Source organism: Saccopteryx leptura, chromosome 4 (genome assembly GCF_036850995.1).
Source record: "Saccopteryx leptura isolate mSacLep1 chromosome 4, mSacLep1_pri_phased_curated, whole genome shotgun sequence".
In the NCBI taxonomy this organism is placed as follows: Eukaryota; Metazoa; Chordata; class Mammalia; order Chiroptera; family Emballonuridae; genus Saccopteryx; species Saccopteryx leptura.
Window position 1 is genome coordinate 121,108,521 of NC_089506.1, and position 16,691 is coordinate 121,125,211.

General features: G+C 44.3%; 1 protein-coding gene across 3 annotated transcripts in view; it reads right to left on the reverse strand.

Moving 5' to 3' along the window:
- The window catches only part of RNF157 (ring finger protein 157), a 91,221-nt gene that overhangs the window by 53,696 nt on the left and 20,834 nt on the right, over positions 1-16,691 (reverse strand). For 2 of the 3 annotated variants that reach the window (XM_066381275.1, XM_066381276.1), the window contains exon 2: positions 12,415-12,533. In XM_066381275.1, the coding sequence (XP_066237372.1) occupies positions 12,415-12,533 (119 nt within the window). Of the gene's footprint in view, positions 1-12,414; positions 12,534-16,691 lie in introns of those variants that run through there. The other variant, XM_066381277.1, reaches the window with a different exon arrangement.

A 16,691-nucleotide genomic window follows, 5' to 3' on the forward strand; every position in this document is an offset into this window, starting at 1 on the left:
TACTAACTCTTGAATAAAACCTACAATTTGGTTATTTGGAAATATGACTAGGATGTTATCTCCATGCTGCAAAGCAGTCTTTGTTTATATATTCGGTGTTTACTCACTAAGTGGCCCGGAGCAACCTTCCCTAAAAGAGGCATTTGAAATAATTTCTTCATCTTTATTAAGGATATAGAATAACATAAACAGAATAAATGTTTTTTGGTAAGAACAAAAAGCAAGTTAAATTTCAAAACTAAATAACTAAAATTATTCCGTTTATATAATTTTCTAAAACAAAGTAATCATTTCTCCCTTAGCCCAATACTGGTGTGCATGTATGCACAACACAGTAGTATTACTCCCAACAGCCAAGAGGTAGAAGCAACCCAAGTGTTCATCAGTGATTGAATGGATAAATAAAATGTAGACTATCCAGACAACAGAATATTATTCAGCCTTAAAAAGGAAGAAAATTCTGACTCATGGTATAATTTGGATGAACCTTGATGACATTATGCTAAGTGAAACAGCCACACACAAAAAGACAAAAACTGTAAGAATCTACTTAGGAGGGACCTCCAGTACTGAAATTCACAGAGAAGGGAAGTAGAAGGGTATTGTGGTGGTGGTGGGGGTGACTAATGTTTGATGGATACAGAGTTTCAGGATGAAAATGAGTTTGGTTACATAGTAATGTGAATGTACTTAACACCACTGAACTTGTATACTTCAAGTGGTTAAAATTCACATTTTATGTTATGTGTACTTTGTCACAATTAAAAAACAAACAAACTCCCCTTGACCAGGCGGTGGCGCAGTGGATGGAGCGTGGGACTGGGATGCGGAAGACCCAGGTTCGAGACCCCGAGGTCGCCAGCTTGAGCGGGGGCTCATCTGGTTTGAGCAAAAATTCACCAGTTTGGACCCAAGGTTGCTGGCTCAAGCAAGGGGTTACTCGGTCTGCTGAAGGCCCGTGGTCAAGGCACATATGAGAAAGCAATCAATGAACAACTAAGGTGTCACAATGCGCAACGAAAAACTAATGATTGATGCTTCTCATCTCTCCGTTCCTGTCTGTCTGTCCCTGTCTATCCCTCACTCTGACTCTCTCTGTCTCTGTAAAAAAAAATAAATTAATTAAAAAAAAAACACACAAAAAAAAACACCCTCAATCTGAAGGCAAAGGGAAAGGTTGAGAAGATCACTTATTGCACGGAACAGGGAAGTTACCTCCAGAGAGCCTAGACACAAGGAGACGTGTATAATAAGAATGCTATTTTAAAAATCCTTAAGTGAAATTGTCTATAAAGCCCTAAACCACTTAGAAAGTATGAATATACATTCCTTTGTTCAGCTCTTTCACAGTCTGGTTTTCCTTTTACTCTCGGGTTGTTAAAAAGCAGGCACATCCGTACAGAATCCAACGTTTCCAGTACTTTTTCTAATTTTTTGTCTTTCTGTACAAACCCCCCCACTCCCCACCCCCCACTCAGCCGGCCACACCCTTCCTGTAGTTGACTAAAAAAAATAACACCCATTATTTTATGAACTTCATTTTCCTACTTCTATATAGACCTCTTTTCTTCCTTTGCTTAGTAGTAGTCCCTTCTCTATGTTTCAAGAAAATTAAAACGCTTTTAACTAAAAAATGAAAACATGTTCAATGGGGAAAATTCAAACAAGATATAGAAGAATATGATGATGTACCCTGAGAGTTACCTCTGTAACAGATTAAAATGCATTGTTCTCTGCGTACTTTTATACACTTGTAAATATAAATGCATACACACACAGACACATACACACATAAACTGTCATACTCTGTTATTTTTATCAGACATGAAATCGGACTCTACATTATGTATAGCAACTAGCTCTTTAAAGAAAAAGATGTGGCCATGGACTCATTTCCATCTCAGTGGATACAGATCTAGCCTGTATTTTGCTGATCACCAGTCCATAATATAGACACACTGTAATTTATTTAACAATTCCCGCTGATGTGTGGAAAACCCACACAATTCTAAATTCACTAAGCCCCTAAATAACTTAGAATTTAGCAACAATTCATCTACAAACCATTAAACAGAATAAAGAAGCAAAAAAACCCAGCCCCAGCTCTTCTCACAGCCAGGAAGGGACAGGGCAGCCTGTATTTAACATGTAATGACTGTGATGTAGGAACACGGTGACCTTAGCCCCCACAGAGGGACCAGTGCACAAAGAGCTGCAGAAGCCCTGTTCACCCCTAAGGACAGGTACTCAAACCGGAGGGTCTTCCCACCACCCGGCACTATGGGTAGCAGCAGAAACATCCAACCTAGGAGGTTAGCAAGCATAGCTAACAGACCTCCAGGCTTCTTTCCATCCAGAAGTGTCAAGGCATTTTTCTTTAAAAAAATTTTTTTTTTCATTTTTCTGAAGCTGGAAACAGGGAGAGACAGTCAGACAGACTCCCGCATGCGCCCGACCGGGATCCACCCGGCACGCCCACCATGGGGCGATGCTCTGCCCACCAGGGGGGGCGATGCTCTGCCCATCCTGGGCGTCGCCATGTTGCGACCAGAGCCACTCTAGCGTCAAGGCATTTTTCAAGCACACATTCCTCTCAAGTCAGGACTATTCTCGCTTTACCACTGGATCATTTGAGAGCCTGAGCAATAAATAGACTTGCCAAGGTTGCAAAGAGTTTAATGGTAAGATGCAAAACAAACAAACAAAACAAAAACCCTTGAAATTTTATTCTAACCTCTTTTCAACCATCTTGCTATATATACATATACTCACTCTAGTTCTTTAAATCTGACCCTTGAGACTTGATGATAAATTTGACTTGTACAGATTCTCCCAAGTGGTAGCTCGGCACTGTTCTAGTAAGAACTGCAGGCAGAGTGATGGTCCATCACACGATAATACTCTTTTCAGTCTGATTATTCAGAAATGCCAGGAGAGATCACACATCCCAGAAGCCAGGAAGTCTATGGCATTTCCATTTTATATAACAATTTACATCAACTCCCCTCTTCATTCTCTCTGGGAAGAGGAGCTGCTCTTGCCTCGAGCTTCTGGGCAGCTTTCAAAGGCTGTTCTCTTTCCTATGCAACCTGATGCTCCAGGGCTGACACAGGAGATTACTAGAGAGAAGTCAGTTCTTCAGAACCAAAGCTACCTGCTCAGCAATCACTGGGCCTTCCCCTAAACTGCCATGCAGTGCAGGGATGGCAGGCCCAGGAGTCAGGTTGGCAGATTAGATTACACATCAAGAGAATTGGCTCAAGAAACAGTCCAAGGGAACGTGTTGTTCCACTCAGCTACTTTTAGACATCTCCCTACATCTCACAAAGTGCACTTAACAATCCGCTCAGGCTCATGGACAGGATGTGGGCAGAGCTCCTCAGTCCACCTGATCTAAATGGCTCTGGCGGTGGACTGCTGGGTCAAATCCTGGTGCAGGCACTTACAGGCTTTGGAATTTTCAAATAAATTCTTTGTGCCTCATGTTCCTTATCTGTCAAGCGAGAACTTTCCTCAGTAGGGTGTGAGGACTACATGAGGTAACATGTCCGAAGAGCTTAGAACACCTAGCCCTGGCAAACTGTGTCTAATAAATGTTAACTATTATTATTATTAAGTAACACTGGATAGAAAAGGGAAAGTGTGCTACATTCATTCTGTATGCTCTATTTCTATCTACATGAAGTTATCTGATTTGCTCTTTCTTTTTTTTAATTTTATTTTTCCTTTATAGTTGACATTCAATATGATTTTGTATTAGTTTCAGATGGATAGCATAGTGGTTAGATAATCACATACTTTACAAAGTGTTCCCTGAGATTTCCAGTCCCCACCTGGCACCATACCTACTTGTTTCACTGTGGACTCTATTCCCTGAGCTGTACTTCACATCCCCCTAACTATTTGGTAACCACCAATTTCTGATTTGCTTCCTTAACATAAAATTTCAACACTCTTGAAAATAAAAAACATTTGCTCTGCACACCATGAAGGGTGTTTAACGATTACTACATGAAAACAACTGCAAAAAGGCCAATGTTGATGCTCCGTTGGGAGAAAGACTCAAACTTAAGGTCAAAGCTGCTCGCCAGCGCCTCAGAAAGAGCTTGGTCACTCACAGGCCCACAGAGAGGCAAAAACACCGCAATAAAACTCTGGGAGATTGTCGCCAGAGTGAGCCTCAAGCTGAACCTAACCAAGAACTGATTTTTTAAAAAATCATCTTTATGGCCTGAAAAGGAAAAAAAATGTAAAACTCCAACCAACAAAAAAACTATTCTGACACGAGACTACAAAAAAACTGATGTAAAGGGCAGGTCCACAGAAAGAAGGGCCATTTTCCAAGTGTGAGCTGACTTCAGTGAGCAAGAAAAATTCTTACCTGGCTCAATTAGAAAAAAAAATCTTTCTTCTCTAACTGCTAAGGTGTTCATAGCAAAATCAGAGCGGACATTTGATGTCTTAGACAGCATAGCTCAATTTGAAGTCGAAAGGACTTGATACTTTTATTAATTTTAATGGGGTGACGTTAATCAATCAGGGTACATAGGTTCAGAGAAAACATCTCCAGGTTATTTTGACATTTGATTATGTTGCATGCCCCTCACCCAAAGTCATATAGTCTTCCTTCACCTTCTATCTGGTTTTCTTTGTGCCCCTCCTCTCCCCCCACCCCCTCCCTTTCCCTCCCCACCTCCAGTAACCACCACACTCTAGTCCATGTCCCTAAGTCTCTTTTTTTTTTTTAGGGTTTTGTGTGTGTGTGTGTGTGTGTGTGTGTGTGTGTGTGTGTGTGTGGTTTTTTTGTATTTTTTTTTTTCTGAAGCTGGAAACGGGGAGAGACAGTCAGACAGACTCCCACATGCACCCAACCGGGATCCAACCGGGATCCACCCGGCACGCCCTCCAAGGGCGAGGCTCTGCCCACCAGGGGGCGATGCTCTGCCCCTCAGGGGCGTCGCTCTGCCGGGACCAGAGCCACTCCAGCGCCTGAGGCAGAGGCCAAGGAGCCATCCCCAGCACCCCGGGCCATCCTTGCTCCAACGGAGCCTTGGCTGCAGGAGGGGAAGAGAGAGACAGAGAGGAAGGAGGGGAGGGGGTGAAGCAAATGGGCGCTTCTCCTATGTGCCCTGGCCGGGAATCGAACCCGGGTCCCCGCACGCCAGGCCGACGCTCTACCGCTGAGCCAACCGGCCAGGGCCCTAAGTCTCATTTTTATGTTCCATCTATGTATGGAATCATATAGTTCTTCATTTTTTTGATTTACTTATTTTACTCCGTATAATGTTATCAAGGTCCATCCATGTTGTTGTAAATGATCTGATGTCATCATTTCTTATGGCTGAGTAGTATTCCATAGTATATACGTACCACATCTTCTTCTTTTTTTTTTTTTTGTATTTTTCTGAAGCTGGAAACAAGGAGGCAGTTAGACTCCCACATGCGCCTGACCGGGATCCACCCGGCACGCCCACCAGGGGGCGATGCTCTGCCCATCCGGGGCGTCGCTCTGTCGCGACCAGAGCCACTCTAGCGCCTGGGGCAGAGGCCAAGGTGCCATCCCCAGCGCCCGGGCCAACTTTTGCTCCAATGGAGCCTTGGCTGCGGGAGGGGAAGAGAGAGACAGAGAGGAAGGAGAGGGGGAGGGGTGGAGAAGCAGATGGGCGCCTCTCCTGTGTGCCCTGGCCAGGAATCGAACCCGGGACTTCCGTACGCCAGGCCGACGCTCTACCACTGAGCTAACCGGCCAGGGCTCGTACCACATCTTCTTTAACTAATCCTCTATTGAAGGGCTTCTTGGTTGTTTCCATGCCTTGGCCACCGTAAACAATGCTGCAATGAACATGGGGCTGCATGTGTCTTTATGTACCAGTGTTTTGGGGGTATATCCCCAATAGAGGGATTGCTGGGTCATATGGTAGTTCTATTTTTAGTTTTTTGAGGAACCACCATATTTTCTTCCATAATGGTTGTACTACTTTACATTCCCAACAGTGAATGAGGGTTCCTTTTTCTCCACAGCCTCTCCACCACTTGCTATTACCTGTCTTGTTGATAATAGCTAATCTAACAGGTGTGAGGTGGTATCTCATTGTAGTTTTGATTTGCATTTCCCTAATAGCTAGTGAAGATGAGCATCTGTTCATATATCTGTTGGCCATTTGTATTTCTTCCTGGGAGAAGTGTCTGTTCATGTCCTCTTCCAATTTTTTTATTGGATTGTTTGCTTATTTGTTGTTGAGTTTTTTGGGGGGGTTTCTTTTCTTTCTTTCTTTTTTTTTTTTTTTTTGTATTTTTCTGAAGTTGGAAACAGGGAGGCAGTCAGACAGACTCCCGCATGCACCTGACCCGGATCCACCTGGCATGCCCACAGGGGGCGATGCTCTGCCCATCTGGGGCATTGCTCTGTTGCAACCAGAGCCATTCTAGCGCCTGAGGCAGAGGCCATAGAGCCACCCCAGTGCCCAGGCCAACTTTGCTCCAATGGAGCCTTGGCTGTGGGAGGGGAAGAGAGAGACAGAGAGGAAGGAGAGGGGGAGGGGTGAAGAAGCAGATGGGCACTTCTCCTGTGTGCCCTGGCCGGGAATCAAACCCGGGACTCCTGTAGGCCAGGCCAACGATCTACCACTGAGCCAACCGGCCAGGGCTGTTGTTGAGTTTTATGATTTCTTTGTATATTTTGGATATTAGGCCCTTATCTGTGCTGTTTAAAAATATCATTTCCCATTTAGTTGGCTGTTTGTTTTGTTGTCAGTTTCTCTTGCTGAGCAAAAGCTTCTTAGTCCGATGTGGTCCCATTCATTTATCTTTGCCTTCACTTCCCTTAACTTTGGAGTCAAATTCATAAAGTGCTCTTTGTAACCAAGGTCCATGAGTTCAGTACCTGTCTTTTCTTCTATGTAATTTATTGTTTCAGGTCTTATATTAAGGTCTTTGATCCATTTCGAATTGATTTTAGTACAAGGGGACAAACTGTAGTCGAGTTTCATTCTTTTGCATGTGGTTTTCCAGTTTTCCCAGCACCATTTGTTGAAGAGGCTTTCTTTTCTCCATTGTGTGTTGTTGGCCCCTTTATCAAAAATTTATTGATTTTTTTTTTTTTTTAGAGAGAGGGGAGAAAGAGAGAAAAGGGAGGAGCAGGAAGCATCAACTCCCATATGTGCCTTGACCAGGCAAGCCCAGGGTTTCGAACCGGCAACCTCAGTGTTCCAGGTCGACGCTTTATCCCACTGCGCCACCACAGGTCAGGCCCTCTTTATCAAAAATTATTTGACCGTATACATGTGGTTTTATTTCTGGGCTTTCTACTCTGTTCCATTGGTCTGAGTGTCTATTTTTCTGCCAATACCGTGCTGTTTTGATTGTTGTGGCTCTATAATATAATTTGAAGTCAAGTATTGTAATGCCCCAGCTTCGTTCTTTTTCCTTAGGATTGCTCTGGCTATTTGGGGTTTTTTTTGTGTGTTTTTTTTTTTGCATTTTGCCAAAGCTGGAAATGGGGAGGCAGTCAGACAGACTCCTGCATGCGCCCAACTGGGATCCACCCGGCATGCCCACCAGGGGGCGATGCTATGCCCCTCTGGGGCGTCGCTCTGTTGCATCCAGAGCCATCCTAGCACCTGGGCAGAGGCCACAGAGCCATCCTCAGTGCCCGGGCAAACTTTGCTCCAATGGAGCCTTGGCTGCAGGAGGGGAAGAGAGAGAGAGAGAGGAAGGAGAGGGGGAGGGGTGGAGAAGCAGATAGGCGCTTCTCCTGTGTGCCCTGGCCGGGAATTGAACCCGGGACCCCTTGCACGCCAGGCCGATGCTCTACACTGAGCCAACCGGCCAGGGCCGACATTGGAATTTTGATGGGAATTGCATTAACTTTGTATATCACTTTGGGTAATATAGTTATTTTGAGTATATTTATTCTTCCTATCCAAGAACAAGGAATATTTTTCCATTTCACTATATCTTTCTCAATTTCCCTTAACAATGCTTTGTAGTTTTCATTATATAGGTCCTTTACATTCTTTGTTATGTTTATTCCTAGGTATTTTATTTTTTTTGTTGCAACCATGAAGGGGGTTTTTATTTTTTATTTTTTTTAATTTTATTTATTGATTTTTTTTAGAGAGAGGAGAAAGAGAGAGAGAGAGGGGAGAGAGAGAGAAAGAAGGGGAGGAGCAGGAAGCATCAACTCATAGTTGCTTCTCGTACGTGCCTTGACCGGGCAAGCCCAGGGTTTCGAACCGGCGCCCTCAGCATTCCAGGTTGACGCTCTATCCACTGCGCCACCACAGGTCAGGCAGGATTTTTTTTTTAATTTTTTTATTTATTTATTCATTTTTTAGAGAGGAGAGGGAGAGACAGAGAGGAGAGACAGAGAGAGAGAAGGGGGGGAGGAGCTGGAAGCATCAACTCCCATATGTGCCTTGACCAGTCAAGCCCAGGGTTTCGAACTGGCGACCTCAGCATTTCCAGGTCGACACTTTATCCACTGCGCCACCACAGGTCAGGCATGGGATTGTTTTTTTGAGCTCGTTTTCTGATGCTTCATTGGTGGCATATAGGAAGGCAATGAACTTTTGTATATTAATTTGTATCCTGCGACCTTACTGTATTGGTTTATTTTTATTTATTTATTTTTTTTATTCATCTTTAGAGAGGAGAGAGAGGGGGAGAGAGAGAGATAGAGAAGAGAGAAGGGGGGAGGAGCTGGAAGCATCAACTCCCATATGTGCCTTGACCAGGGAAGCCCAGGGTTTCGAACCTGCAACCTCAGCATTTCCAGGTCGATGCTTTATCCACTGCGCCACCACAGGTCGTATTGGTTTATTGTTTCTAGTAGTCTCTTTGTGGAGTCTTTGGGGATTTTGATGTACAGGATCATGTCATCTGCAAAAAATGAAACCTTTACTTCTTCTTTCCCTATATGGATGCCTTTTATTTCTTTCTCTTGTCTGATTGCTCTGGCTAGATCTTTTAGCACTATGTTGAATAAGAGTGAAGAGAATGGACAACCTTGTCTTATTCCTGATTTTAGGGAAAAAAAAGGACTTGATATTTTGAACAATAAATACTACTGGATGGAAAATTAGAAGAGGGGCGGCCCTGGCTGGGTGGTTCAGTAGGTAGAATGTCGTCATGGGGTGCTGAGGTCGTGGGTTCAATCACCAGTCAGGGCACATATGAGAAGCAAGCTGATGTTCCTCTCGCTCTCTCTAATCAATGGGGGGAAAAATTTTATTTTTTTATTTTTTTTTTAAATTTTTTTTATTTGTTCATTTTAGAGAGGAGAGAGAGGGAGAGAGAGAGACAGAGAGGAGGGGGGAGGAGCTGGAAGCATCAACTCCCACATACGCCCTGACCAGGCAAGCCCAGGGTTTTGAACCGGCGATCTCAGCATTTCCAGGTCGACGTCTTATCCACTGCGCCACCACAGGTCAGGCCGGGGGAAAAATTTTAAATTAGCCTGAGCAGGCGGTGGTGCAGTGGATAGAGCATAGGACCAGGACATGGAGGACCCAGGTTCAAAACCCCCAGGTCACCAGCTTGAGAGCAGGCTCACCCAGTGTGAGCACAGGCTCACCAGCTTGAGCGTTGGGTCGCTGGCTTGAGCGTGGGATCACAGACATGACCCCATGGTCGCTGGCTTGAGCCCAAGGTTGCTGGCTTGAGCAAGGGGTCACTTGGTCTGCTGTAGCTCCATGGTCAAAGCACATAAGAAAGCAATCAATGAACAACTAAGGTACCACAATGAAGAATTGATGCTTCTCATCTCTCTTCTTTCCTGTCTGTCTGTCCCTCTCTCTGATTCTATGTCTCTGACACACACACACACACACACACACACACACACACACACACACACACAAAATTAGAGGAGAGGCCACTCCAGATAGAAAGGGAGAAAACAATAAAACCATCACTAACAAAAAAATTTTTTTTTGGCAAGCCAGCGACCCTGCACTCAAGCTGGTGTGCCCACGCTCAAGCTGGCGACGTTGGGGTTTTGAACCTGGGTCTTCTGTGTCCCAGTATGACATTTTATCCATTGCACCACCACCTGGTCAAGCAAAAAAAATTTATTTTTTATTTTTATTTTTTTACTTTTATTTATTCATTTTAGAGAGGACAGAGAGAGACAGAGAGGAGAGAGAGGCAGGAGGGAGGAGCTGGAAGCATCAACTCCCATATGTGCCTTGACCAGGCAAGCCCAGGGTTTCGAACCGGCGACCTCAGCATTTCCAGGTCGACGCTTTATCCACTGCGCCACCACAGGTCAGGCACAAAAAAAATTTTAATTACAGCTCAAGATGGAAGACCATCAGCAGATTAATCTTCCTGAAAAAAAACAAAAGAAACCACACACAGAAAACTTCCCCAGGTCATTGACCTGTCTGTAAATCACCCCAATTCCCCACTGACTCCAGGAAAAGTCAGAAACCTCTGGAGGCAACAGAGCCCCACCTTCCTTTCACACTGTGGTTCTCCATCAGGAGATGTCCACTGCCACCAGACTGGTCTCCTTACTTGTTCCAAGGAGGAACAAACCATGCTAACGTCAGTCTTGTCTCCCCAGCACCTAGTAACTGGGACACAGCAGTCACTCAGTAAATGCTTGCCCATTCAACAAAAACGTGAATGCTTTTAGGCCTGTTCACTGTGCCTGTCCCTGGAAAGCCCCTTCCCCACCCCCACTGCTGCCAGTCCAGCCATTCTTGAAGACTCACTAACTGCCTGCCACACAAGAACCAGGGCAATCTGCCCTCGACTTCTCCTCTCCTGCTTTTATTCCTACAGAATCCAATCACTTTGGACCTTTATTGCCATCTAGACATTTCCTGTTCATAGGTTCTGTCTACCTGACTAAACTGGAAGTTTCTAGAGCAGGGGTTGGAAATCTATGGCTCACAAGCCAGATGTGGCTCTTTTGATGGCTGCATCTGGCTCACAAATCTTTAATAAAAATAATAACAACGTTAAAAATATAAAACATTCTCATGTATTACAATCCATTCATTTCCTACTGTTCATGTTCATGGTTGCGGGTGGCTAAAGCCAATCACAGCTGTCCTCTGGGACAACACCAAATTTTTATTGGATAATGCCTAACATACACAAGTCGTTGTATGGTTCTCACGGAATTACATTTTAAAATATGTGGCGTTCATGGCTCTCTCAGCCAAAAAGCTTCCCGACCCCTAGTGTAGAGGAAGGCAGGTTATTTTGAAGCAATGAGAAGAGTGGAAAGAAAGGTTACTGTTCTATGGCCTGGTAGACCTAGTTATATGACTTTGGGAAAATTTTATATGAAACACTAAGAACAGTGCCTGGCACATAATGTTCTTCATCTTCTGGAACTTCTGTCTCTCACTTACAAAACAGGATTAATAATAAATAACTCCTCTAACAGGTGAGCCTTTTTGAAGATTAGAAGTAGTGTCCAAAGTCTCTAGGACCTTCCTTAGTGTCTCAATAGCTGCTGTTATTGCGAAGATTCATCTGGCTGCAGAGCAGAAGCTCCATAAAAGTTTATGGAGTCTGACCAGGCGGTGGTGCAGTGGATAGAGCGTTGGGCTGGGATGACGAGGACCCTGGTTCGGGACCCTGAGGTCGCCGGCTTGAATGCGGGCTCATCTGGTTTGAGCGAGGGCTTACCAGCTTGGACCCAAGGTCGCTGGCTCGAGCGGGGGGTTACTCAGTCTGCTGAAGGCCCGCGGTGAAGGCACATATGAGAAAGCAATCAATGAACAATTAAGGTGTCGCAATGCACAACGAGGAGCTAGTGATTGGTGCTTCTCATCTCTCCGTTCCTGTCTGTCTGTCCCTGTCTGTCCCTCTCTCTGACTCTCTCTCTGTCTCTGTAAAAAAAAAAAAAAAAATTTATGGAACAAGTTGAAGGAACTGAGAGAGACACAGCCTAACATCAACTCAGATGTCCAGGGCAACCTTTCCATTGTTCATTCAAGAAATCTTTAGTAAGGGCTATCATTACATCCAGGCTTTGTTCTAGGTGCTAGGATGCGACAGTAGAAACAGCCCTGTGAAATTCATATTCTAAAGGGAAAGGTAGATAATAAACACAGGGCGGGACAGAGAAATAAAAACTTATATGGTATTAAGTGCCATGAAGGAGAAAAGAGGCTAGGAGAAAGCCAGCTAGAGGGAATGAGGGAGGGCTGTCTGCAGAGTTGGCACTTAGGCAGAGGTCTGAATCCATGGGGAGACGGCCTCACCCTCAGGCAGATGCTGGTAGCCTTTCCGGGGCTCAGCTTGTACTACCAGAGGCCCAGCTCCACCAGAGAGACATCCGTCTGCCTCCTAGGACCCTGCTCAGCTCAAACCAAGCTACAAACACTGCAGAAGCAGCGACAGTCGGAAAAGGATGCTCGGCCTCATGTGGAAGTAAACGGATCACAGCCATACCGCCACTGGCCTGTTCCCCAGGAAGTTCAGGTCGCTGTTCTCTCCAAACAGGTAACCTTCAGGGTGAGCTGAGTCAAACTTCTCTCCTCCCATAATGAAGTGGCTGGCAAAATAGCTTCCTAGAGAGGGAGAGACAGAAAGGTCAGATGTATCCAATAAAACTAAGCACAGTGAAAGCATCGATTCAAAAAAAAAATGTTAGCCCTTCAAACAAATAATCAGAGCAATTGCTAACTCCAGGAGAGCTTTCTTCTCTTGGTTTGGAACAATGGCACAAAATAAGCAAAATCACAGCAATGAGAATTCAAAATACCAAACGTAGATCCCTGTTTTCCTTTTAACATTCTTAAGGCAATCTTTACCATGATCTGTCCCTAATACCATGAGCCAAAACACCAGAAGACCTACGATGCATCAATGAACATATACATATGTTCTATTCCTGATTTCTTTCCCTCAAACTCAAAGTGGCTATTCTCTGTCCTCCATGTATTCAGGAATCCTAACCACAGAGATCAGCACAAAAAGAGACACACACATTCCTTCACCCAGAATTTCATAAGCCAACCTGTGCCTACACACAGAAGTCTCAGTGCCCCCTGACACCATGTGTATAACCCTCCATAATCCTCTATGATGGAGGCTCTTCATTTCTCCCATGTGCCTTAAAATTGATTGTTTCACAGGAAAATAAGAATTTAAGTAACACAGCTGGCCCTGACTCGGCCTACCAATTGCTACACAGACTATGGAGTTTAACTGGACAACAGTTTAGGGCTATGAAAGAAAGATACACACAGGCATATCCTCAGCCTCAAATCCATTAACCATGCTAATGGCCAAAGCTGCGAGACTTCAGGCACGGGAGGCCCTCTTGGCTTAATACGACAGTGAGATGCAATCGACAGTCAGGGGTCAGACTCCCCACCACTTCCTTCAGACAGCTCCAGGAGCTGTGCCAGGATGTCAGGCCCTGACAGTCACCGGGGAGCTCAGGTGACACTGCAGATTCCATCTGGGAATACTTGCCAGCTTTGATGATTAAACAAATGCCTCTTAGCCCAAACTTCCCCACCCTACTTGTGCCATAAAGATAAGCTATCCAAAGTGAAGGACTCACATCATAGTAAACTTGATCAATGCTCTCACGCACCCCAATTCTTGGATTTATACAAGAGAAACCATGCAACAGCCGAAGGCTCCTGTATGTGTTCTATCAGTGAGGGTAGAGATGAAACTCTCTAAATCAGTTTCAGCTTCTGTTGAGGGTTTACAGCAAACCGAAAAAAAAAAATGAGTTTGAACATTTTCAGCTTGTGAAGAAGCCATGGGAATGAAGACGAGGAAGGAAATTTTAACAGAAAAACTGAACCAGATTTTCAGTTTTGAGATTTTCTACCCATGGAGCTTTAGTCTAGAAACACTTTTTAGACAAAACAATGTAGATAAAGTCACTCACCACAAAGTGAGGCAATTGTTTAATTAAACAACAAGAAAACATTCTTTGAGAACCACAGCGGCCAAAATCAAAGCAATCACTGAGTGACTCTTGAAAGTCACTCATCAAACCTAAAAACACAGAGCAGCCATCTGCTGAGATGTGACTATGCAACTCATCATTTAGGAAAGCTTAATTATCAATTATTTATGTCCAGCACTTGCAAGCCCTGTTTTCCAAGTGCATAATTTATAGAGTGGGAAGGTGCCTGGTTGCCTTAAGTAGAAGCAGTCATCTCAAATAATTCAAGCCATTTACAGTTAACCCTTCATGAAATATATTTTCCATGCATTAAAAATTATATAGGCCCTGGCCCGCTGGCTCAGTGGTAGAGCGTCGGCCTGGCGTGCAGAAGTCCCGGGTTCGATTCCCGGCCAGGGCACACAGGAGAAGCGCCCATCTGCTTCTCCACCCCCCCCTCTCCTTCCTCTCTGTTTCTCTCTTCCCCTTCCACGGTGAGGCTCCATTGGAGCAAAGATGGCCCAGGCACTGGGGATGGCTCCTTGGCCTCTGCCCCAGGCGCTGGAGTGGCTCTGGTCGTGACAGAGCAACGCCCCCGGAAGGGCAGAGCATCGCCCCATGGTGGGCAGAGCACCGCCCCCTGGTGGGCGTGCCGGGTGGATCCCGGTCGGGTGCATGCGGGAGTCTGTCTGACTGTCTATCCCCATTTCCAGCTTCAGAAAAATACAAAAAAAAAAATTATATATATTTTATACATTAGGTGAAATTAGAAAAGTTAAAGATTTTACATGGATGGATGGCTTGCCCAAATTGTGAATAAATAAGGGTGAGAAGCACTTTGGTGCCTGGGGCACGCTGAGTTGTCAGTACCTGTGAGCAGTCTGGTGAGGGATGTGAGGACAATGACATGCAGATAATCAGCTTACAGGATCTTAGCAGGAGAACAGCACTAATGGCTTGGGGATAGGGGGCAGGGTAAAGGGTTAAAAAAGGTGCCAGGTTTCTATTGGAAATGGCCCCCCTTTTTGCCATAATATTAAAGGAAAAGTAATGATCAAGAACATATAATTTTTTGTTTGTTTGGTATGGAGTCTTCAAAATCTGTCATGAAATAAGCCAATCAGAGAAAGACAAATACCATATGATCTCACTTATATGTGGAATCTAATGAACAAAATAAATGAACAAACAAAATAGAAACATTCATAGATACCAAAAATAAAGTGACAGCTGTCAGAGGGGAAGGGGTTTGGGTGGCTGGGTGAAAAAGGTGAAGGGATTAAGGGAAAAAAACCTCACAGACACAGACAACAGTATGGCGGTTACCAGAGAAGGGGGGGAGGGGAGGCAGAAGAGGGTACAGGGGGGGACAATGGTGATGGAGGGAGACTTGACTTGGGGTGGTGAGCACAATGTAATATACAGATGATGTGTTATAGAATTGTATACCTGAAACCTACGTCATTTTATTAACCATTGTCAACCTTCCAAAAAAGTGATAATCCAACTCTACTCTATGAGAAGTAACCCCACTGTTCACAATTGGTTTGGGCCTTCCAGATTTTCCTACACACATATAAACATATATATGCAGGCTTTCTGTTTTGCTTTATTTTGTTTTTTAATTTAGTTATTACACACAGGGTGGGACAAAAGTAGGTTTATAGTTACAAGTATTATTTACTATATTATTTTTCAAACAAGCAACTATAAACTTATTTTTGCCTCACCCTGTATATTGATCTGCAAGTTGATTTTTTTGCCTAATGTACTTAGGCATCTTACCATGTCCAAACTTTGGATCAGCACCCTTGCTGTTACTATGTAATGATAACCTCATATTGAGTGTAAGGTCAGTGGATGGAGGGATGGTGACGTAGGGACTCAGACCCGCCCACTTTGGCTAGGACCGCCCACAACCAAGCCCGCCAAAGGAAGCTTCCCAGGAACCATTTGGAAAGAAGCGATCATCTGCCAGCCAGTAAAATTTCACCACGTCATAGCAGCTCCACTTCCCTAGAGGGACCCTTTAAATATCTCCCACACGGTTTAATCCGTGCAACTTCTCTGGCCTCCGTGTTTCCTCGGGGCCAGGGAACCTTGCTGGGCTGGGTGTGCGCTCTGTACTCAATAAAGCCGTTTACTTATTCCACACTTTGCGGCTCCGGCCCTCTTCCTTTCTTCTCAGCGGGGAAAAATACCTTACATTGAGGGCTTGCTCAACACCAGCACTGTACTGATTGATAGGTACCACACAACAACCCTCTATGGTAGAGATTACCAATTTTTTTATTTTAAAAAGAGAGAGATCAATTTGTTGTTCCACTTATTTGTGTATGTTTATGAATTCATTGGTTGATTCTGGTATGTGCCCTAACCAGGGATCAAACCAACAAAATCACCTTGGTATATTTCGAGGATGTTTTAACTAACTGAGCTACCAGGCCAGGGCCAAGTTATTTTAATTTTTTGAGCTTTGATTTATTTGAAAAATGGAGACATTAATATTTCTTTAAAGGGGGGGGGGATTTTTGTTGGGATTAACACATATGCAGCTGGCTAGATGCTGTGGGCAAATGATAAATGTTGGCTTCTCCTTCCTCACACTGGACTTCCAAACCTTTGTCTATCATCTTTCCTTCGAATGAGTTTCAGTCCAAATCTTTAACAACCTACCCTAGCTTTTCATCTGGATATCTCATCTTTGCCTAAAACTCAATGAATAACCTTTTCTTCCGGAAGGAGATGGAATAAAGAGTTGGGTTTTTTTTTAATTTTGTATTTTTTGTATTTTTCTGAAGTTGGAAACGGAGAGACA